Here is a 23,036-nt window from a genome sequence, read left to right as displayed (position 1 = left end):
TGTTATAGTTTGATTAGATGGCCGAAATTTGCTGTAAGAATGATAAGGAGATTTTTTTTTCTGCAGTATTGAACTCTTACAGGGTCTCTTCATAACTTTGAAACTGTGATTAATTGCCCAAGTGCAAAGTAAAGCAATGCATCAATACGTTTGGAAATGCTCAGACCGACGTATTATTACAGCAAAGAAGAGATGAGGTGTTGTTTTGTTTAGCTTTTTGCTGGTGCAGAGGTTTATCATATGACCCGCACAGTTTGTATCCAGCAAGTGCACCAGAGTGGAATTGTACTAAGGTGGTAATTTCTGGTTGTTGTTGTTTTTTCAATTGCAGTGTGAAGGGATAATTATTTTGTTGACATGTGTATGTCACAGAAAAAGATCAGTCGTGTTCAGTACTGTAAACCAAGCTGCTCCAAGCTGCTTTGAAGTGTTTGCATTTGCATTTGTGTGTGTGTGTGTGTGTGTGTGTGTGTGTGTGTGTGTGTGTGTGTGTGTGTGTGTGTGTGTGTGTGTGTTTAAGATGGAGTGAGCAGATGATGTAACAAACGCACCAAGATAGCGAAGAGAGTTATACAATGTCCATTGTGCACAGACAAAGACAGGACTTTCACCTAACTGATGTCATTCAAATACTTGTTCCTGATTGGCCAAAACCCCATAACAATGTCAATAAATTGTAATATAGACAACCTGATCACACTCAGTCTTTTACATGACTTCACATAAAGGAGTAAAATATTTTGTGTGCTGGTTGACACTGTTGCAGAAATATCAGGCTTGTAAGAATGTGTGGCAAAGTGATTCGAGAAAATTTCTATTAGCTGTGATTGTAATTTGCATAATCTACCATTCAGCATAAATGAGTCCTTTCTCCAGGTCATTTAATTATGAGTTGATGTGATAACTGTTTTTTGTTCCCTTTTTTTTTCTTTAAAACCCTCCAGTTTCTCCAGTCATGCTCCTCATTTCAACCCCACATCTTTCCTACCTAAGCCTCCTCCTCTTCCTGTCCCCTGCTCTCTCCTGTCGGACTGGCAGCTACAGAAAGTGTGTTTCAGCCCCTTTCGTACCGGGCCACAACCTGGTGGGAGAAGGCTTTGATGTGGTCACCCTGCAGCGTAAAGGAGCTTACTTGATCGATGTGAAGACTTACCTCACTCCAAGAGGCACCTGTAAACTCTGCACTAACTCCTTGCAAGGCAATAAACTGCAGAAAGTAATAATATTAATTTCAAAAAATGATATTTATCAACTTTAATAGCAAAATTTATTAATACATGCATACCAATCAATGCGTTTTTATCTTTATTTTCAGCTGCCTCTCTCTGCACTGGACTGGCGAGCATTCAGCCAGTGCAAGGCTGACCTCTACTCCACTGAACACACTTCTGTAAGGTAAGTTATCACACAACACTGGCAAACAAATCTGTTTTTCTCAAGCAAAAGGGCTCAGGTTTTTGATTATCTTCCTCTGACATTCAAGTAAACAGGTTTAAAAATCTCATTAACCTGACTTTTTTTTTTTTTTGCATGAAAACCTTAATTGAACAATAATTCAAATGTTATTGTTAGACTGTTAAAGATACAAGAGAATATATACTTGCATTTCCTCTGAATCAGATTTTATATCTTAATAACATGTAAACTTTTTGAAGCTAAATAATGAGGCTCATACCGCAGTTTTTAGACAGTGGCTTCAAATAACCTTTAAAATGAAGGGGATTCATAGAGATTCTTATTTTCACAGTTCACTCGTTAGCAGCTACAGCTCTCAGGACATCAAAGACTGGTCGGTAGGAAACATTTTCCTGCTTTTGTTGGCAAGACAAACAACTTGTATTGCACATTTTGTATATTTTGAGACTTATATTGCACTCACACTTAATGCAAATAAAATAATTTGCCCGAGTTAATTCCATGCAAAGTCAGTGAACAGAGCGGTGAGTCCTTGTCAGGGTGGCATGAAGCACACTAACTGGGCGGGGTAAATTATGCAAATGAGACAAACTCTTCACCAACTTTTTTTTTTTTTTTAAATCAAAAATGTTTGTACAATGCAATCACTGAATAAGACGTATTTTTAGACAAAATAACAAAACACACATAAACACACACACACACACTCACACACTCACACACAAAGGAACAGCATTTTAAAGGGAGCTTGTCACTGTTTGACCTTAAACCAAACACAACAAATTCAATATATCTCATTCCACATTTAGGTATATTTTTAAATAAAGAAAAATGTGCATAACATTAAGAGGTTTAAGAACTTTTAATATTCCATTTTTCATCAGTTTGGTCTAAGTCTAAACAAGATTGTGTCTGCTGGCCTTGGGGTGGTTGGGACGCGCTCCTCTGTCTACGAGTTTGCTTCTCAGCGTTCCAAAGAGGACAAATACTCCTTCAGCACCCAAAAGATCACCTGCAGCCACTACAGGTACAATGTGAACAGTCCTGCATCACCATTAATAATTATAAGTCTCATTAAGTCAAATATAATTTTACTTATGGTCATTTAATATTCCATCCCTGTGCTCAGGTATCGAGTGTCAAGCACACCTCGCCTTAGCTCCCAGTTCAAAAAGGATTTAGCCAGACTGCCAAGCTTTTACAATTCCTCCACACAAGCTGAGTATCGTGACATCATTCACACCTATGGCACACACTTCATCCGACAGGTTGTTGCACTCACTCACACCCCCTTTTAAAGTGTCTTAATTCTCAAAACAACTCTTGCTTTTTTGACTTAATGTTTTTCCTCTTTAGGTTTCACTCGGGGGGCAACTCAGGCGAGTCACAGCTACTCGCACCTGTTTGTTAGGACTGAATGGACTCTCCTCAAACAAGGTATTAATATTATTAGGCAGTGTGTTAGTTGGAATTTTGACACCAGAGTTGTATTTGAAATGCATCACTGTAACCATGGATTTTTTTGAGGGGTATTTTACTTTCTCTTCTGTCATCCAGGTCAGCTCCTGTCTAAAATTGGGATTCAGCATTGGCCTGGGGAAGCTAAAAGCATCCAGCGATTATGAGTCTTGCTCAATGGTCTTACAAAACATGGACACCTCAGCCAAATACAGTGCTGGTCTCTACACACACTTCACGTCTGTGGTGGGAGGAAATGGTTGGGTGGGGGAATTTTCAATGTCTCACAATGACTCTCTGGGCTACACAAAGTGGCTCAGCACCCTGAAGGACCACCCAGACATTGTGATGTACTCCCTAAGGCCAATGTTTCACCTGGTGAGAAATGATGCACAGAAAAAAGGGATGAAGGAGGCCATAGAGCAGTACTTAGAAGACAACGCGGTGAAAAAATCACCCTCAAAATGTGAAGGTCACTCCATCAGCCTTGATTGTTGTCCAAAGGGACTCTCACTGGGAACACTGGAGGTGACTGTCATCAGAGCCTGGGATCTAAAAGCTGATTTTTGGGGAATGGGTAGGACTGATGGGTGAGTACAGCAAAACCAGGGACCAACTAAAACGCTGATCTGCTGGCTTTGGTGATGTGATGTCCTACTGACATCAGTGTGATTAGCTGGACTTGTATGCTAATCTTGTTGGTGTAGCTCAAAGTGGAACTTCTTATTTTAGTTCTTTTTTTTAATATAAATTGCACAACACATTGACTTGTCAGTTTTCTGGGAGGTAAAAAGAGCAATGGTGTCATTATTTTCCAGCACGGTGTCAAGATGATAGAGATGATTTTAATGTTGACATATTAACCAGTCTTTAATGTTTGTTAAGCAGTACAATGGCTCAATATTTCCATAAAAGTGACACATTTATTTCAGCCTCAGTTTTACCAGGATTAATGCATTTATGCTGACTGCCCTAAATTTGAATCCATGCCGACCCAAATTTACCCATGACACCTGTCATCCATATACCTCTCCATACAGAAATTGAGATATGTTAGTGCTAACATAGAGCAAAAAGTAGGAGGAAATTTTAGTTCCAGGAACTTATTTTATCTGAGACGTAAGGGTCTCTATGGCCCTTTGTGATCTGCATTTTCACTGCAGCCTGTAGTACCATAAAGGCTATGCAAATCAAGCAGATGACACATTGGATGTCTTTTGACTGCAGGAACTTTGTTTAGTTCTAGGTCTCATAATTTTAATAAGTCCTGAACTGCAGAAACTTGAAACCACTGCAGCTCATCATGGACAGTAAGCATTCTCTCAGCACAAGATTGATTTAGGTGTATGTTTTTTGGTTGTAAATGAGTTTACCCCTTAAGCAGAGACTTGTCAGGTGGAGATGGAATACCTGAAACTAATTTTGACTTAAACTCTCTGCCACCCTAACACACAAAGTTCTTCAAAGTTTCCGAGGATCATTCCCGCTGTCAAAATGTACCTCAATTTACCAGATAAGAAAAAAATTGAATTTTGCAGTGATACTCTGCACAATAATAAGATTGTTTTTTCCTTGTTTTTCCTTTTTCTCAGCTATGTTAAAGTGTGGTATGGTTCCCACTATCGCCAGACTCATATGGTCAAAAGTAACAATCCCTGGTGGAATGCTTATTATCATTTTGGAAAGGTCAGTAGATTTTTTTTTTTAAGTGAATTTTACTCCTTTCCCCATGAACTAAATACCTTATACACTTTGAGAGGTCAAATCTGGTAGAATTTTTTTGGACAAAGGGTAGTGGTCACTACCAAAGGTCCCTTTATTCTTGAAATACTCTGTTTGGTATGATTCTTTCCCTTATAGATGACAGCAACTTAACTGTTATCACATTTTTTTTTCCATTAAGGTGGACACACATGGATTGTTATATATGGAGCTCTGGGATGAGAACTGGCCACACCATCAATACCTTGGAAGATGCTATTGGCACTTGAGTCAGGGGACACACAGATTAGGCTGTCACCTAAACCAAGGTGGCTTTGAGATCCAGTACACTCTGACATGTGACCGTCATCTGACTGGAGGCAGGTGTGAAAGTTACAGACCATCCCCAGAGTGAGAAAGGTATCACTTGGTCTAAAAAAATGTAATTGCACTTCCTTTATTAAAGTCCAATTCCAATCTCATGTTGTCACTCTTACCTTAGGTCAAAAGGAGGAAAGCTAAACGGCAACGTGATACAGCCTGAGCTAAAGGCTGAGACAGGAGCTAAGCTGTTTATGCTAATGTTCATTCCAACCCTCATGCAGCAGTTTTTCTGCAGTGGTCTGTTCAAACTTGAGAGTCTATCAATAAAATGAAGTGTGGGGTTATGTTAGGTCTACTTGGTAGATGAGGGCTGGCAGGACAAGACTTCAGTTGACTAACATGAAATATTAGACAACGCGTCTCACAGCACCAGGCTGTCAGTGGCGCAACATACAGATGGCTACCAAACTACTACACAAACTGCTGTTTGCTTGTTGTCGTGTTAGCCTACGGATACATCGTAGCCATAGACTGGACAAAAAAAATAAAAATGGAAGTCATCTTGCTCGGCTCAAAGTGAGGTCGCCACAAAAATTATTTTTGTCAACCGAGCCGGTTGAGGTAAGGTATAAGTTGTGTAGCACTGTTTGTTGAAACATGACTACAAACAAATGTTGTAAGTTTGTACAGAACATCAGTAGCTGACTGTATGTAGCGCTACAAGCAGCCCAGTGCTACAACCCTAGAATGTATATATGGAGTGGACAGTGTGGCTCTGCTATTTACCACTGAACTGTTTTGGCAGCCGTTTTGCAACTCAGATTCTCTTATAGCCTACTAATGCGCAGACTCTGGTTGCAAAACGGCTGCCAATGGCGGTGCCTGTGCCGGGGGTATTTTGGCTTCAAAACAGTTCAGGGCTTCAGTATCACTTAGTCTTGTGTTTTGTACAAATGGTCCAAAATTCACACAAACATTTAACAAAGACTAAACATTCATTTACTCTTCTAATTCTGCTATTCTTCTGTAATATCTCAAGTCATGTGAGGATGTGTAAAGTTATGCCTGGAATGCACACTGCCAAGCCGAATGACAGCTGACTTAAACTCACGTGCTGCAAGTAACAGTGACTCATGTGAATAGAACTTGTGCTCCAAAAGTGGCACACAGCAGTGGCGATTTCTCTAAGACTGCAAGGGAAGCTCAGCTTCCCCTATAATGTCCCCAAAACAAAGTGGTGATATGTACTGCTGGGTGTACATTTCATAAATGACAAAATATGCGCTAGAATTCCTTTATCTTTTGTTCAGAATCAGCTACCTATCACAGGTAACTGGCTCGACCTCCTTCTCATTCATCCCTGCAGCGTCTCAGCGCTTTAACACAGTTGGACGCTGAGTGTCTTCTGACTTCAGAGGGGAAGCGTAGAGTAATGGTAAATGGTAAATGGACTTGAGCTTATATAGCGCTTTTCTAGTCATGGACCACTCAAAGCTGCTGTACACCACAGGTCACACTTACCCATCCACACCCATTTGCTCTCACATTCACACACTGATGGATCCAATATTTTACTATGACAGCTATCCATCAGTACATCTAACACAGTCACGCCCTTTCATACCCATTCACACACCACTGACGCAGCAGTGGGAGCAACTAGGGGTTAAGTGTCTTGCCCAAGGACACATCGCGATGTGTCACCCAGAGCTGGGCTTGAACCTGCAACCTTCCGATTACCGACCAAGCGCATTCTCCAACTGCGCCACCGACGCAGAGTGTGGTTGTTCCACTGTGGAAACTAGACGGTAATTGGATAAATGCTGGGCTTTGTCCCGCCCATCGGACGCTCAGCATCCCTGGGGGTCTATGAGACAGTGGGCTGGCCTGGACACTGGGCTTCTGTATAATGATTGGATGATCTGTCTGAGGCCGAATCTCTATTTGATTGAGAGTGAAATGAGCCAGTCAGTGATCTTGAAGTATAACCCTCCACTGAAGCATCTTCTGAGTTGTACTTTTAGTTGTTCTGACTGATCCGGAGGCTTTATCGATCCCCAGCGAGTTTACCTTTTTTTAAAAGCAACAAGCGTTGTTATAAAGATTTTCTCTCTTTTCACCAATAAGCAGCTACAGCTACTGCTGTGGAGCTTCTCCCCCTGTCACTCAGAGAGGAGCTTCTCCTGTTTAAAGCGGCTCAAGTCTTACGCCTGCAACACAATGGGCCAAGGCCGTTTAAGCTGCTGGCCATTGAGAGAACACTGGTAAAATCCCTGGAAAAAACACCTGGTTGGTACGACAGGGTCACAGATCATTTTCTTGAAAAGGAATGGACGGTAGAATTTACGTTTTAAAAAAATAAACAAATTTATGACGTAGGCCTGAAAAAAAAGAGTTTCCCCTCCTTGACTGACCAGCAGCTGCCACTGGCTCACAGGGATTTAAATCATGTAATAATGCTGTATTTGCTGAACAGTTATGCATGATTATGTTTTTGCAGAGATTCTTGAAGTTGAACAGGACAGCTATACAGGATAAACACCTTAAGCACAACACATAACTCTTTAACCTTTTAAGATTTGGTTCTCAGATCATAGGGGCTGCGCAGTGGTCTAGTGGTTAGTGCTGTTGCCTCAAAGGTTCATGATTTGAACCATCAGCTTGGCAGATGCCTTTTCTTTGTGGAGGGTATATGATGTTATTTCATCCTGCCCCTGTCAAGATTGTCAGCTGGCCTGTATAAATACATATATAACATGACAATCATCAGCTGTACTCTCAAAACAAGAAGTAGTTTTGGTGGTTGAGTTGAACTCTAGTTGTTGTTTATCTTGCGTTGCCAGAAGGTTACAAAGAAACAAGTCAAGTACCAATAAATTATATGCTAAGAGGGATAGGCTCCATTAACTTTTGACAGAAGTAGAGCTGGCATGGGCCTCTGGAATTTCTGTCCATCAATGTGTCATTGTTCATGGTTCTTGCCCTTAAGTAAGTCAAGTAGAGAGAAATAGGTTCCCATTAACACCAGCACTCAAGTTCAAAATGTTTGAGCACCTGATTACTTTTTTTTACAAACATAATTTTTCCTTTATGAATAGAGCATCTGGAGATGGGGTCAAATCTTTATTTGTCACTGTACAATCTCCTGCTTTCTCTTAGTCCATCTCAAACTGAATCAGGTCACAAGACATCCCCAGGAGACATGTATTTGAAATTTTAGAAACATTTTAGACTTAAGCTATTTGTTTGACTCAGAGTCTCCCATTAGTCTTTTGTCCCATTTAAGTACTAAACCAAAATAAACACGCATTGATCAAAAGAAAACAGAGACTAATTGTTGTCTCTTGTGACTAACACAACAATGCTGCAAAATTATGCCTGCAATGTGCAGCCCAGTTTGACCTGAAAATGGTTTGTGGCATGAAATGCAGCTAAAAACAGCACGCAATGGTTTACAAAACACTGAGTTCTCTGTATTTGATCAGCGAATAGAACAAAATGACGTAAAATGTGAAACACAAAATTTGTCATTGCTTTTGTTGTTATTGTTATTCTTTGTATACAAGCATGCTACGGACCTTTTCATATCAATCCAGGTGAATGAGATAGTCCATTTTTTGCACAACAAAACCTTTCCTTTCTGTCATTGCCACTGTGGTATCATATTCAAAACAGGCATGTAATCCACAAAAAAACAATGTAACTTCTCACAAAACTGCAAAACTTTCTCTTGGGCTACATATGGGGGTTTGCAAACCATCAAGAGTGGCCCTATTCTGATCTGGCACTTAATCTGGACTTTTACTGTGGTTTTTTTTTTTTTTTTAATGTTTTTTGTCATTTTTTTTAAATCTAGTACAATAAGTTGAATGCAATCTTAAAGCTCCTGTGAGGGTTTTAACTGGTTGTGCTACTTATTTCTCTGTCTGACTTGAAAAAGGAAGCAAGACCAGCACTGCACAGACTGTTTCTGTTTTTTTTGGCAGGGGAAATTTACAATTAGTAATTTCACCACTAAAAGAAAGCAGATTTTGTTTCAAAGAAAAAACATGGAAAACACTACTCTCACTATCTCTCTCTCCTACCCCAACACAGTCAAGGTGGATGTCTGTCTGATGAGTCTGTCTCTGCTAAAGTTTTCCACCTGTTCAGGAGAGTTTTCTCTTCCCACTGTTAATTGCTGAATGCCGCAAAATGCTCATGGCAGATCAAGATGAGAATCCCCATCATGTCTTGATGTTGGATTTCCTTAAACAGACTAGACCTTCTGTGTCTGTAAAGCACATATCTTTGAGCTCACCTGAAATGAAATGTGCTTTATATATAAAACTGCTATTACTGTCAGTTTATGGAACTGCAACACATTTACCATTTGACTATTTCTTGTGTAGATATGTTAATAAAGTAGAAAGTACAAGTAAGGGTGGAGTTAATGATAACAATTTTAAGTGTGTTGCAGGAATAATTAATGTTGACTCTAAAGGTCCCAACCCCAATTTTAAGATCTAGGGACGGCCTGATTTTTTTTCACTGACCCAGTTCCTCGTCACATAAATGTGGTTTGGCTTGAATACTTGTTTTTTAATGTATTCCACAAATGTATTCCACAAATATTTTCTAAAGGACAACCCTCATCGTAAAAACAACAGAACTCTTGTCTTATTTAAGCGATGTTACCTGCAGACTTGAAAGCACACATCCTTGGCCAACACACCTTGCTCATTTCCATCTCATCTGAAGATTCAAGGTGACGCTGTCATAGCCTGAAAGACAGGTAATCTTTTTTCTAATACCTTGCTACTACAGTCTTTTTTTTCCTCCCACACATCAAAAAGAGGCTTTTTTTGCCTTTTCCTTTGTAACATTTTTTTTGTAAAGCAAAACGGAAAAATAAATTAACTTAAGTGGTAATGTTCTATTGTTTTTAGCTTTGACACTTATTTCTGTAATTCTGACATTATCAGTGATTCCTCAATGCAAATTGGGGTCAAATCTACTTAATCAGTAAAACTAATCCTCAAACTGTGTCTCAGGAGACAATTCAAATACTGTTTCCAAAGTAGAGATATGCCAGAGACAGCATACAAGTAATAGTTGTAGTCAAAAGTTAAGCTAATACAGAGGGTTTTTAAGACTTGAATTCTTTCAAGTCGACAGTAGGGGTTGAGGTTAAAGAGAGATGAGATTTTATAAAGGTTGAAAAACAACTATTATAAGTTGAATTAGTACATCCAGCAAATATGTTCCAAGAAGTTGAATAGCCTTTTATTTGAAGCCTTTTTTTTAATACAGTACATAAATAAAATAAAAAGATAAGGTGACAGAGTTAGAAATGCTTTAGGGACAGGCCACATATGATGTGTGCTGCATGTTAAGATCACCTTATGATCCATAAAACAAAGACGGAAACACCCCTCAAGGTCCATTCAGTTTGTCATTCGAATACCTTTATAATATTCAGACTTCATCTTTTTTGAAGCCTGGTCAAGAATCTTTTTTTCTTTTTCAATGTTAAGTGAATTCACAAAAACAGAAACACTGAGGTAAAACAAACAGATTTCATTTCTTTCTCTTTTTGTGCCCCTCTCCAATATCTCTTTGTTTTTCATTTCCAGTCATGGTCTCCTTTTTACCCCTCCCTCTCTTCTATCTGAGTCTGCTTCTCTTTCTGTCATTTCTCTCCCCTGTCCTCCCCTGTTACAATGGGACGCGCAGCCATTGTATGTATGCATCATTTGTACCAGGCTACAACCTGGTAGGGCAGGGCTTTGATGTGGTGACCTGGCAGCGCAAAGGTGCCTACATAGTGGATGTAGGAACTTACCTTACTCCACAGGGTACCTGTACTCTCTGCAGAAACCCACTACAGGGCAACAGGCTGCAGAAGGTACTTCATACAAACTACACAAGCTCATACTTTAGCAACTTGTAACTCTGATATGCCAGTCATTTTGCTCTCATCTTTGTTTTTAGCTGCCTGTCTCTGCAGTGGACTGGCGTTGGTACAGCGGATGCAGAACTTATCTCTACAGAAGTTTGCACACCTCTATCAGGTATTTCACTGAAGAACAATCTTACCTCAATAATTCAGTTTTTATCTACCTAATATTCATCTCCATTCACAAAGCAAAACTTTTCTTTGCATTAGAAACAATGATATAGGATCTGGGGTGAGTAGGGTGTGTTTACACCAGTAAAAGAACACAGTATGTCAGTGCACTATTTACTTAAAACTTTAGTAACAAGTAGTAATTGATTAAGGCTGCACTGGTTACAACCTCTTTTGCAGTTTTTGGCCTAACTACAACACATTTTTGATGAAAACAGACTTTAAACATATTCTCATCAATTTTGTCTAAATAAAATTGACTTGAGTTTGTGCTACCATCAATGTTAGACTCCAACAGCAGAGTCTCAGTATAAAAACTGGTCAATTTTCAAGTTTGTTACAATGTTTTGTTTTGTTTTTTTTTTGGTAAATTTATTAGGAGAAACGGCAGTAGAGTAGGGAACTGAAAAAAAAGAAAAAAGTTGGGCATGAAATATAGGTAAGACACAATGGGCTATGTCTGTGTATGATAACACTACATATGTTCTTGTGTGTCTATTATAGAAGAAATATACGAAAAAATAAATACTTTTTTGACCATATGAACAATTTTTCTTTAATGAAGAATAGAGTAATCATAAAGATTGTTTATATTGTATTGAATATCATTTTACATAGCAAGCTTGACATTATGTGACTTCACAGCTCATTGATTCAGTCATACACCAACCAGGACGCTTATAACTGGAAGGTAAGAATTTTATCTATGTATCTATTATGTAACTGTCTATGTTTCTATTTCAATATCTACAATATATGTTATATAACCATGATATAATTCTGACATGGGGACATAATCATTTATAGGTTTAATATATGCTTTTTCCCTTCCACTCTTGAGAAACTGTAAATTGTCTGTAATGCTGGAATGTCTTATATCAGTCCGGTCTAGACTTGGGAAAGAATGGATCCCTTGAATTTGGTGGAACACGCTCCAGTGTGTATGGCTTTGCTACAGCCAGAAGCAGAGAGGACCGCTATACCTTCAGCAATCACATGACCTTCTGTATTCACTATGGGTAGGATGTGTAAAAGAAAACCAAGGAACATCACCACAGAATTTCTGATTTTTTCATGAAACATTTTTACAGTGTTGAAGTCTCCTTTATTTAGTTTCTTTTTTCTTTTCTTTTTTTAATTATATTGTATTTCGATCCAGTGTCATTGTCTTTCCTTTTTGTCTTTCATTTGAAGTCTATTTTATGTATTCTCCCAGTAAATATGAAAACACTTAGCTTAAAAGAGTTCTCATTCTTGTTTGTGTTCACCTATGTTCACTCCTGTGTTTAGTCACCGTCTTTCCAGCAAACCACCCCTCAGCTCTGGGTTTCTCAAGGATGTTCAGAAACTACCATTGACCTACAACTCTTCAACCAAGGCCCAGTACAGACGCCTCATAGGGCTCTATGGCACGCATTATATCAGCCAGGTTGAAATATGTTCTACTTATGAATCTTGTTGTCCTTTCTGGCTTGTCACGTGACTTTGAACAGCCAACCTTTGTTTTCAACGTTTAAATGATTTGTAATTTCAGGCATATCTTGGAGGTAAATTCAGGCGAGTGACAGCTACACGAACATGTTTGTCCAGACTGAATGGCCTAACTGTGAACCAGGTCAGGGCATGACACACATTTTGAAAGCTTTAAACACAAAAACACCCTGTGTACAAAACGTGTTATTCATCTAATAAAACTAACATTAGCTGTTCTCTCCTGTCATCCAGGCACACAGTTGCCTAACAACAGGTATCAATGCAGGCTTGGGGAATATCAAGTTGTCCTCTAACCAAAAGACCTGCAGTAAAGTGCTATGGAACCAGAGTGCCTTTGCTTCACGTCGCACTCGTCTCCACACATACTTTACTGAGGTGATAGGAGGCAGAAGATGGAATGGATGGCTTTCGTACTACAACTCTCGGAGCTACAAGTATTGGTTGAACACTCTCAAAGATCACCCTGGTATTGTACGGCATTCACTGCAACCAATGTACAAGCTGGTGCCACACTGGGCACAAGCGTTGGCAATGAAAGCTGCCATCGAAGATTACTTAAAAGAAAACGCCATCAGAAGCCTGGCCAGACAACCTTTCTGCCTTTCTCAACCTAACCTTGATAACAACTGCTGTCCACTACAGGCCTGGAGAGGAACACTGGTGGTGACCATCGTCAAAGCCTGGAATCTGAAAAGAGATTTTTGGGGCACAACCAATAGGTGGGTTGAGCACAAGACAAATGTCAGAAGGGCAGTGTACTAAATATAATGGACTAGCCAAAATACAAAGCTAAGTTTACCTTCTCTCTTGTCCCTAAAACACAGCTTTGCTCAGTTACGGTATGGTGGCATCTACCGCAGGACCCAGATAATCAAGTCAGAAAACCCTAACTGGAACACTCAATATCACCTGGGCAAGGTCAGTACACATCTCTAAAATACATCCAGTCATAGGTGAAACATTATGAATCCTATATTCAGCTGCTATATGGTTCCTTCTATAAGACCAAAGTTGCATTCCTCTCCACTTTTACTGTCACTATAAACTGAGTTACCACTTGAGTAAATTCTACTCAAGAAGTTGAACCCTGCATTTTTCTAGCATTACTTAGGAAAGTTAAATTCATGTCAATATGCCAATCGGTTGATGCTTGTTGAGCTTGAGTTTTCCATGATAAGCTCTCACTTTATTTTTGAGCATGCTGTATTTCTGGGATCATTCTGGAGCAGGGCTTGACATGAACTTTTTTGCTCACCAGCCACTGTGGCTAGTGGTATCCCTGAGTTACTAGCCACTCAGTATTTTCACTGGCCACAATTTGTTGTTGGATAATTATGTTCAATATGATTAAAGCCGATGATGACATGCTAAAGTTTACTTAAAACAGATTTATGACCTCTTTAAATGTAAATGACCCCTATGCACACTCAAAACAAGACTACATCAATGTTAAAATCCACAGGTCCTTAATCAGGTATTCAGCTCTGATAAAGTTGTGTGTAACATTGTGCTCCTTTCAAATGAAAATATGCAGTCTATTAAGACATAGTAATTAAAATAGTAATAGTAGTTTGTTATTGCTTATAATAAAATGGTAAAGGGGATTAATTGAACTGATAAAAACTCAGCAAGAGACACTGTCTGCTTAAATATTTATTAACGATTGTAATCAGAGAATCATTTCTTTTTTTTTATGAGAATGACAATGAAGGAGAGGTAAATTAAATTTCCTCAGAGCTTTCATCATCAGAGTCATCTTTTTGCGTGTCTCTCTGCTCCATGTTTGAAATAAAATTCAACCCGCCAAAGTGGCCAGTAGGAGCGGCGTTGTTACCAGCCACTGCTGAAATCCTCCGGCATTTGGCCGGTGTTAATGTCAAGCCCTGTTCTGGAGTAATTTGTCATCAGCATTTGTTGATGTTTTGGACTGTGGCACTAATCACATACATGCATGTGTAATTATTAACATATGCAACAATAATGTAATTTTTTTTAACTTAATGGTTAGAGTATCAAAACACCACACAGCTCATCATTGAGCTGCAGACTTCAAATGAACTAACTACTGTTTGCAGCCAACTGAGGAACTGCAGAATTTTTTCCTTATTTTTTTTTAAAGGTTGCCTCTGATCAAGTGGTTTGATATGCTTAAAAATAGCTTAGACAATATAAAATGTGTTTTTTTTTTGTCTACCCCTGAAGGTTGACACACGTTTGAGTCTGAGAATTGAAGTCTGGGATAAAGATGGGACCTATAGACCTCTGGGATCATGTGTGAGATACCTCAGTCCGGGCACACGCTGGCTTACCTGCCCTGCAAAAAGAGGCGGTGTGTTGATCCAGTACACTCTGACCTGTGACCGTCACCTGACTGGATCTAGATGTCACCATTATGAACCTTCTCTGTGATGAGAAATGTATTCTAGGCTGAATGATCCAACAATATGCTTTTAGCTTGCATTAAAATGGGGTGTGGTAACTTTTCTGAATTGCAATCATCCTGACAGACACAAAGTATGATATACAGGTTGGAGAGATATAAATCAGAGATGTAGCAGTTAAATTTGGGGTTTTAGTTAAACACCATTATATCTATACATCATCCTTAATTGGTTTGTAGTTAAAATTTATCCTTGTTTGCCAGGACTGTAAGTTACTTCGTGAATGATAGAAATGTTTTTGGATCTTGTTTGTAACTTTTTTTAAAAAAAAATTTTGGTTGAGGGGCAAGATTTTTGAACTTGATACTCCTATGTTTTTTTCACATGCTAATTGAGACTTGAAAAAAAGTGTGAGTTTGTATTGAGCTGAATTAGTCAGAAGGGGTATCTGGAGCTCTATGAAAGCAGAACTGATAATTTCTGGTGACCAGTGATGATATAAATAATCAAAAATGCCCTGTAAGTTATTCATTTTCTTAAAGACAAATTCTATAGGTTCCCATGTTATGGTGTCTTTAGCTGTTAACAACATGTATATAGTTTTTTTCGGCAATGCTTAGAATTCAATCTCTCAAAACATAAAAAAAATATTCAGATTGTATCTCCAGCCTCTGGATGAGTTGTCTTGCTCAATGTATCTTTTGTTGTGTTCAGTGCTCCACCTAAATCCACACACACATCATTACTTGAAATTTAGGATAGTTTACACTCAGTCTTTCTTCAAAGCCTTGTGAGAGATAGTAGTGAAATGCTCTCCTGAGTGAAGTTCATGCTGTGCTTTTGAGCTTAAATATCAAAAATCATGACAAAAGCAGGCTGATAAAAGACAACACTGCTAAGTAGCCCTGTGGTATGGATGAAATAACTGCTGCGTTTTACTAAAACGGTTCCGGGTGCTAATCCGGCGTAGCTAGGGAACAATGTAAAGGCAAGGAGACATCAAGGTTGAGGCAGGGAAAGAGCAGACAGAAAAGGAAGCAGGAGAAAGTCATAATTGTAGTACTGCGAGGAACTTTTTAAATAGCCCCCCTTGGAAGTAGTAATGCACAGACTTTTGAATGTGTAGTGTTTATTACTGTGCCTATACTTTTTAGTCTAACTTTCAGAAAAGTAAACATGATTCTAGTAACCTGTTATCTTTTTTAAGTTTAAGTAAATGTTGAAGTTGTGTTATTACTTTCTATTACTTTTCTATTACTCTCAGAATTAGCTTTCACGAGGAGCAAGCCTATCTGTGACAGTAAGCCTTATTGGCAAAAAGGAGTTAATTTGATACAATTGCCAATGTTTATTTAGCCTTTCTTAGACATGCGCAGAACCCGACCGACCCTCTGACACCGGCAGTGACGCGAAAAATGGCGTCCTCCGCTGCCCGGCTAAGCACACGCTGGCTATCAACATCGTTTTCTTCTGCACATCATAGTGGGCTGTTTCTTAATGTCCCCTCCAGACATGCTGGAGTTTGTTCAGCGAAGATATCGCAGACGCACTGCAGAGGGATAACAGTTTGCTTTAGCTCCTGGACACAGGATAATGTCGTGACATTGAGGAGGCTGACAGGTGAGAAAGCTAACAGTTAGCATAACACTGCAAAAGTTTCCAACTAGAAGGGCTCTTAAACTGTCAGTTAAACAAAGAGTCATTGTGTTTAATAGCTCGTTATCCTTACTTTGGGATGTTAACCGTACGAGTACACACACACTCGCACGCACATTTAAAGCTTTGTACTCCAAGCCCCCTGTGTTTGAAAACTGTACTATGTTAATGTTTTCTGTAAGATTACATCATGAACTGCAACACTCACCTTATCAAGACAGCAGCCTTCGTGTCAGCAGCCTTCGGTTTTCAACGATCATAATGTCACTGCCGAGATAACATACGGACTTTTCCACCACCAGTGTATATATTAATGTTTGAAAATTCCGTAAAATCCTTTATTCGTTGAGGTCAGTGTCATTTAAGTCTGACTCATTGAACAAAAAAAGCTTTGACGCTTACATCTCTTGGTCTATCCACGAGTTGGTTGAAAACTAGAAGGGAAATATTGTTAAGAACCTAAACCAACTATTCTTGCTCTTAAGATTCTAACCTAAACAAGGGTCACGCCACTGCATGTTTTGACTACCACATGCTACATAAAGCACTTGTGAATAAGCACGTCTTTTTATATTACTGAACTTCGGAGCGTACAACTCAACAAAAAGATTGGTGGTTTTGTGCATTGAATGATATGAAATGACAATTATATCTGATGTGCATATACTTCATTAAGATGTAATGCATAAAAACTTAGCAATACTAAATTACTGATTCTTCTTCAGGTAGTGCTTTGCTGTTGGTTTAATAAGAGGTAACATAACTACAGAAATACATAGGGTAGAGTATGATAAAACCCCCTGATATAACATCTATGTATTATTCAACTAGATTGTAGTTAAGTCAGGAATGTTTATTTATTCTAATATTTGCCTTTGCAGATGATTTACTGCTATAATCATCAAGTCTTCTCATGCCTCTCCCTGGTATAGCTTTGGATAAAACATGATGGATCAAAAATCTATTGAGTGGCATTACTGCAGCATTTTACAGGATTACAGTGAGCTCAGCTATAAAAGTTTTTCTATCTTTTATTTATAAAGCTAACTTTTAAATGTGCAAACAACCATGCACCTGGAATAATAAGTTAACTGGTAAATTAATAAGTGGTAACTGTCTAGCAGCAAAACATCAAACAGTCATTCATCCTTCATCCAAGGCCCATTTACATTTTTAGTGTGAGGTGTAAAATTATGGGATGCATCAACATTAGGAACTAAGACTTTAACAGAACTTTATGCTCTTCAAATGCAAATTTAAAGAAATGGCTGAAACTGAAGCAAGTGTGAACACCAGCTGTACAGTCTTACAGTCTCTGTGAATGTAAAAGGAGGAGGCTGTTATTTCACTGTCTTAAATGTTAATGTACACTGGTGTTTTTGTATTATTTAACAGTTGTAGTGCCATAAACTCAACACTGTGACTTTTGTTTTAATCTTTTAAGCCTAATCAGGGACAGGGGATTGCAAATCAGCCATGGCTAGACACCTGTATGTATAGCATCAACTTTGTACACTATATGAAGCAATGTTTCAAGCATTTGTACCTGTCAAATAAGCAAAAGAATAAAGAATAAACATGCACCTCATAAGTGAATACTAAAAGTCTGAAAAACAGTAGCAAACTCCTCATTGTATGCTCTCCCTACAGGTGCAAGATGTCCCCACAGTGTAACCAGACAGTCTTTTCACACCAGCAGCCATCTGGCAAACAAGGAGGACTTCTACCAAGTCTTAGGTGTCTCCCGTACTGCATCACAGAAAGACATAAAGAAGGCTTACTATCAGGTCAGAGACACACTCCTTTGTTTCAAAATTGTGAAAAAAATGGCTGTGTTGTTATAGTCATATACAAATGTTAAATCGTACATAGTTATGATCATTTTCCCTTTTTTAATGTTTTTTTTCTTATTCTCTGTCTCTAGTTGGCAAAAAAGTACCACCCAGACACAAACCCAGATGACCCAGAGGCCAAAGAGAAGTTTGCTAAACTGGCTGAAGCCTATGAGGTACAAAACAAGACCTGTTACAGGATTATTTTGTTCTCTACTTGCTGAAAAAGCACTTAAGAGTTAAGCTAGGTTTACGCCATCAGTGTTACTGTTGATGATGCAGCAGTTATAAGGGAGAAGACAGAGAGGAGATGTCAAAGCAGATGGAGATGCCGTTGATTTCGTTGATTACAGAAATGTTGTAAATGTAGTAAACATGATGCTGTGGACCACTTAGTCTTTTAATTTTGGTGGTGGTGTATGTCAGGCACTGTGTGGGCTTCCTCACTGAAACAGGGTGACACAGACCTAAATAATAAGCTACGACATCAATTAGACAGAAATATAGACTAGGCTTTAGTCGTTTACAAAAGGCAGCTGCAAGCTGTGTCAGTGAAGAGAGTGACTCTCAGTTTTCCCTGTGTTGTTGTTTTTCCCCCGTGTGTTAGGTTCTCAGTGATGAAGTAAAGAGAAAACAATACGACACTTATGGAGCAGCTGGCTTTGATCCAAACAGAGCTGGACAAAGTCAGCAGCAATACTACAGGGCAGGAGGGGCCAACATAGACCCAGAGGAGCTCTTCAGAAAGATCTTTGGCGAATTTTCGGGAGGAATGGGCTTTGGAAACTTTAACAACATGTTTGAGCAAAGACCTGAGGTCAGTAATCCAGTCACCTTGGGCAAAGTATATTGTTTCTTCTCATTTATTATTCTAAACTTAATTTCTATTTAAAGCGTCATACCTTCTTTGAGGAAGTTATTTCATCAAAAAAAGGACTGACTGATTTCTTCTTACCTTTTACAGTTTATTATGGAGCTAACCTTTTCAGAAGCAGCCAAGGGTGCTAAGAAGGATCTGAATATAAACTTAGATGACACCTGCCCCAGGTGTCATGGAAATGGCAGCGAGCCAGGCACTCAGGTGTCTCATTGTCACTATTGTAACGGCACAGGCATGGTGAGTATCTGACCTTCAGGCAACAGTATGGATGTTACACTTGCACTTGTTATGCTGTTATATCAAGCTTCAGAGGATCTAAATGTGACCCCACTTGATTTATGTTCTTTATGCTGATAACCTTTAGATGTACTGAAGTCTTCTCTATGTGGTCCCCCTAAAGGAGTCAACCAATACAGGTCCCTTCATGATGCGCACCACTTGCAGACGGTGCGGTGGGAAAGGATCCATCATTTACACACCCTGTGCGCTTTGCCGGGGTTCGGGTCAGATGAAGAAAAGACAAACTGTCACTGTGCCTGTGCCTGCAGGTAAGTATCCATCCTGGTGTTTTAAATTGCCCATCCATGATCACACATTGATGTCAAAGAAGTTTATTTACATTCCTGTTTTTGATTGCTGTGACATGTAAACACTTGTTACATTCTCTTATAAGGAGTGGAAAACGGTCAGACGGTTCGCATGCCAGTCGGGACAAAAGAAATCCTCATTACATTCAGGGTGAGAAATAATGGAAAAGTTTATAAAAGCAGAGTACTGTGATTAAGTTGTGTCATAATTTACTGGGCTTTATCTGATTTGTCTTCACACAGGTGCAGAGAAGTCCAGTGTTCAGGCGTAACGGTTTGGACATCCACTCAGATGTGATGATCTCTGTAGCTCAAGCAATCCTTGGGGGAACAGCCAAGGCACAGGGCCTCTATGAAACAGTCAGTATTATGGTGAGTAAAAGTAATGGGGTTAAAGCATACATTCTGAGGCTTCTCAAGTTGTTCAGGACACACAGTCAACATTTTTTTTTGTTCAGTTCATGACAGTTAACACTGTTTTCACCTTTTATTTTTTAATCCCAAATAAATCTGACTTATTGGGTTGTGGTCAATCGGTACCAGTATCTGATACTCAGATTGATTCTACTCATTAATTCGGTTCAGACTCATTTTATTCAGGTTCTCTGTTTTAAAGTCACCTGTGATTTCAGATTCCTCAGAGCTGCCAGGCGGATCAGGTGATCCGGCTGCATGGAAAAGGTATTCGGAGGATGAACAGCTACAACTATGGGGATCACTACATTCACATCAAGATCAAAGTGCCAAAGTATGATACGCACAGACACACTGTTGAAAAATCTGTCTCATCACTATTTAAGCCTTAATTTCTATGACAATTGTACCTATTTTGTAAATCTTGAGAATAAACGTGACACAGAATTAAATATGTGGACAGTGGTGTTTACTGTAGGTTTAAAAATGTTTAAATGTCCTGAAGAAATGTACATAACTTAATTTTCAAAACAGAATTCTCTTAATGTCATTTAAAAAACTCTCTACTTTTATTTTCTTACTTCCAGTGTAACCATAAATTTAGCATAGATGCTAAACTTCAGGATCAATACATATCAATCACACTGGTTATTTTGCCATTTTGATCACTTTTTTTACATGCCAGAAAACCTACTCTGTCTGTTCATGTTCCAGTGTCAGTCCTTCCTGTTACTGGGAAGTGGTGATAAACACATTTACTTTTTCTTTTGACTCAGTTTGTAACAATTGTGTGTCCGTTGTCTCTTTCCTGCAGGAAGTTAACACGGAAACAGCGCACTCTGCTGCTCTCTTATGCTGAAGACGAGACGGACGTTCAGGGGACGGTTAATGGTGTTAATCCTTCTGCACGGACAGGTTTGTTCATCTGCACCACCTAGTCTAAATATCAATCCCTGCTTGTATGCAAACAGAAATAGATAGGCAATTAGTCCCTGTTTAATGCTGCAGTCAACAGAAGCTCAGGTTCAGTACTTTTTTTTGCGTCCAGCAGGGGGCAGCAGCACTTCAGGTTCTGGTGCAAAGGCCACCAGCTCACAGGAGGGACAAGACACACAGACACAACAGCAAGAAGAGGGAGGTTTTTTCTCCAAACTGAAGAAACTGTTTAGCTGACACTCTGTTAAACAGGTGAGAGCTGCAGACTAACACAGAACATACACATCAACCTTATTTTTAGCATTACAGCATTAGCATTTAGCATTATACTGATAGGAGGTTTACTACATCTCTATGGTCTCACCTCAGGCCATTGCACAAGTAACAAAAAATACTGACTGTATCCTTACTGTTCCAATTCACTGTAGCAGGGGACCCTTAAAGTGGTGTTCTTCATACTGTTTTAGTGTGTTTGGGATTTTTGGAGTGTAGCCAAAGCAATGTAATTAAAAGGCTTTTTTAAGTGATAAGTTAGTTTATTGATAAGCAGTTGTAGCTCTTGTCTACAGTTTAATGAAGGTTGTACATGGTCATTTTTAAACTGGGTAATAGTCTTTAGAATTAAATACCTGAAACCTCAGTCCTGAATACTATGCATGGGTCTATAAAAACGTTGTTCAAGCATTTTCATTGAGACATCTAGATCCCAATAATTTAACAGATATTTTTCAGTATGAAGAAAGTTTTGGGGGCACATTTGATTCTGTTTAAGTGGCTTTAAACTCTTGAACTTAGTACTTTTTAAATCCAGTCCTGTCCAGCCTCAAGGCAATGATTTAGTCTTATGTCAGGCCTCTGATTTTCTGTCTTCTTTTCTCAGGTAGAAAACCTTGTTAAACACGGTGAAGCAGGAGAAGAAATCTGCTGACTGGCCCTCATGCCGTTTCCTCATGCTTAGATGATTTGAAGGAGGAGGAGGAAAACTGAAGCAGAGTGGTAAATGTGTTGACACAGTCACACATTGGTGAAACCAAGTCCACCTACACACACCTACCAGTCCATCACCACAGACAGGCGCTGAGCTGAGAAACCCCAGAACTGCTGGAGGAGAAATCAGAAGGCCGCTACAGGAGACTGCTGTGAAGTAAAATGCTATGATCACTCAGTCACAATTTGCACTACAGGCAGTCTAGCTTATTAAGATAAAATGCCAGACAAAAAAAGTGTAAATTAAGAAATGTTAACAGAGGAGAGGATGACCAGCCATTGACCTGAACTGGTTCATTCCTTAACGCTCACATTTTAAACACCTCACAATAACATTCAGCTGTTGGTGAGCTTTTTATGCACTTACCCTCCCTTCTTAACAGAAGGCATTAAAATAAGCACTCAAAAAGAGACAAAGAAATGTCAAGTTGTAAGAAGGGGCCGATACGATTTTAAATACACTCAACATGTATCAGGTGAATATTCAATATCAAAATAAAAAGAAAAACAAGATGTAACATTTGTCTCTGTCTTGGTGTAGCTGATTTGACTTGTGAACGTGTGGCCTTCAAAGTGTTCAAATGTTTGATGAATAAAATACTTGGGCTTTAAAAATCATCGCACTCATTCATGATCAACACTCATTTTTTGTTGCAATATCTAAAACGAACAGTAGGTGGTGATGTTGGTTCATATTGACAATTCATATTTTATGCAGTCTGCAATACCGAGGCATTTGTCCATGGACTGCCTTTGACTGTCCTGTTGAACAGAAGCTGTAGAGAGAGTCATGAATGTTTCAACTCAGTTGATCGGGGTTTTCCAACCATGAGTGGTCAGTCTGCACAAACAGACACTGCC

General features: G+C 39.1%; 3 protein-coding genes across 5 annotated transcripts; all 3 read left to right on the top strand.

The window, feature by feature from the left end:
* The first annotated feature begins 955 nt into the window (after positions 1-955).
* Positions 956-4,990, top strand: LOC141787134 (perforin-1-like). The gene is made up of 9 exons (XM_074665409.1): positions 956-1,216; positions 1,316-1,395; positions 1,748-1,793; positions 2,301-2,443; positions 2,546-2,684; positions 2,773-2,853; positions 2,974-3,464; positions 4,467-4,560; positions 4,778-4,990. Exons 1-9 carry the CDS (start codon positions 956-958, stop codon positions 4,988-4,990), a joined length of 1,548 nt encoding a protein of 515 aa, XP_074521510.1.
* Positions 4,991-10,537: 5,547 nt separating this feature from the next.
* Positions 10,538-14,911, top strand: LOC141800140 (perforin-1-like). Its single transcript, XM_074682548.1, has 9 exons — positions 10,538-10,786; positions 10,873-10,952; positions 11,654-11,699; positions 11,891-12,027; positions 12,299-12,437; positions 12,543-12,623; positions 12,734-13,221; positions 13,327-13,420; positions 14,705-14,911. The coding sequence occupies exons 1-9, from the start codon at positions 10,622-10,624 to the stop codon at positions 14,909-14,911; spliced, it is 1,437 nt and encodes a 478-aa protein (XP_074538649.1). The 5' UTR covers positions 10,538-10,621.
* Positions 14,912-16,278: 1,367 nt separating this feature from the next.
* Positions 16,279-22,788, top strand: LOC141805115 (dnaJ homolog subfamily A member 3, mitochondrial-like). 3 transcript variants are annotated; one of them, XM_074689881.1, is made up of 12 exons: positions 16,279-16,503; positions 18,190-18,326; positions 18,464-18,547; positions 18,979-19,188; positions 19,336-19,488; positions 19,652-19,799; positions 19,925-19,989; positions 20,082-20,210; positions 20,471-20,586; positions 21,067-21,167; positions 21,304-21,440; positions 22,069-22,788. In XM_074689881.1, the coding sequence occupies exons 1-11, from the start codon at positions 16,299-16,301 to the stop codon at positions 21,423-21,425; spliced, it is 1,470 nt and encodes a 489-aa protein (XP_074545982.1). In that variant the 5' UTR covers positions 16,279-16,298; the 3' UTR covers positions 21,426-21,440; positions 22,069-22,788. The 3 variants fall into 3 exon arrangements, with proteins under 3 accessions (XP_074545982.1, XP_074545964.1, XP_074545973.1); XM_074689863.1 differs by having other exon boundaries at positions 21,301-21,440; XM_074689872.1 differs by lacking the exon at positions 22,069-22,788 and having other exon boundaries at positions 21,301-21,442.
* The last annotated feature ends 248 nt before the right edge of the window (positions 22,789-23,036 follow it).

Source organism: Halichoeres trimaculatus, unplaced genomic scaffold, assembly GCF_033239565.1.
Source record: "Halichoeres trimaculatus isolate MK-OKI-2021-1 unplaced genomic scaffold, fHalTri1.1 fHalTri1_scaffold_2, whole genome shotgun sequence".
NCBI classification, from domain to species: Eukaryota; Metazoa; Chordata; class Actinopteri; order Labriformes; family Labridae; genus Halichoeres; species Halichoeres trimaculatus.
Note: the sequence above shows the minus strand (reverse complement) of the source record. Positions and strands in the feature narration are given on the sequence as shown.

Coding starts and splice junctions, on each gene's coding strand:
- LOC141787134 (XM_074665409.1), top strand. CDS start 956: ATGCTCCTCATTTCAACCCCACATCTTTCCTACCTAAGCCTCCTCCTC. Junction 2,685..2,772: donor GCACACACTTCATCCGACAG/GTTGTTGCACTC, acceptor TTTCCTCTTTAG/GTTTCACTCGGGGGGCAACT. Junction 2,854..2,973: donor ATGGACTCTCCTCAAACAAG/GTATTAATATTA, acceptor TCTGTCATCCAG/GTCAGCTCCTGTCTAAAATT.
- LOC141800140 (XM_074682548.1), top strand. CDS start 10,622: ATGTATGCATCATTTGTACCAGGCTACAACCTGGTAGGGCAGGGCTTT. Junction 12,028..12,298: donor ACCTTCTGTATTCACTATGG/GTAGGATGTGTA, acceptor TCCTGTGTTTAG/TCACCGTCTTTCCAGCAAAC. Junction 12,438..12,542: donor GCACGCATTATATCAGCCAG/GTTGAAATATGT, acceptor TTGTAATTTCAG/GCATATCTTGGAGGTAAATT.
- LOC141805115 (XM_074689863.1), top strand. CDS start 16,299: ATGGCGTCCTCCGCTGCCCGGCTAAGCACACGCTGGCTATCAACATCG. Junction 16,504..18,189: donor GACATTGAGGAGGCTGACAG/GTGAGAAAGCTA, acceptor CTCTCCCTACAG/GTGCAAGATGTCCCCACAGT. Junction 20,211..20,470: donor ATGAAACAGTCAGTATTATG/GTGAGTAAAAGT, acceptor CTGTGATTTCAG/ATTCCTCAGAGCTGCCAGGC.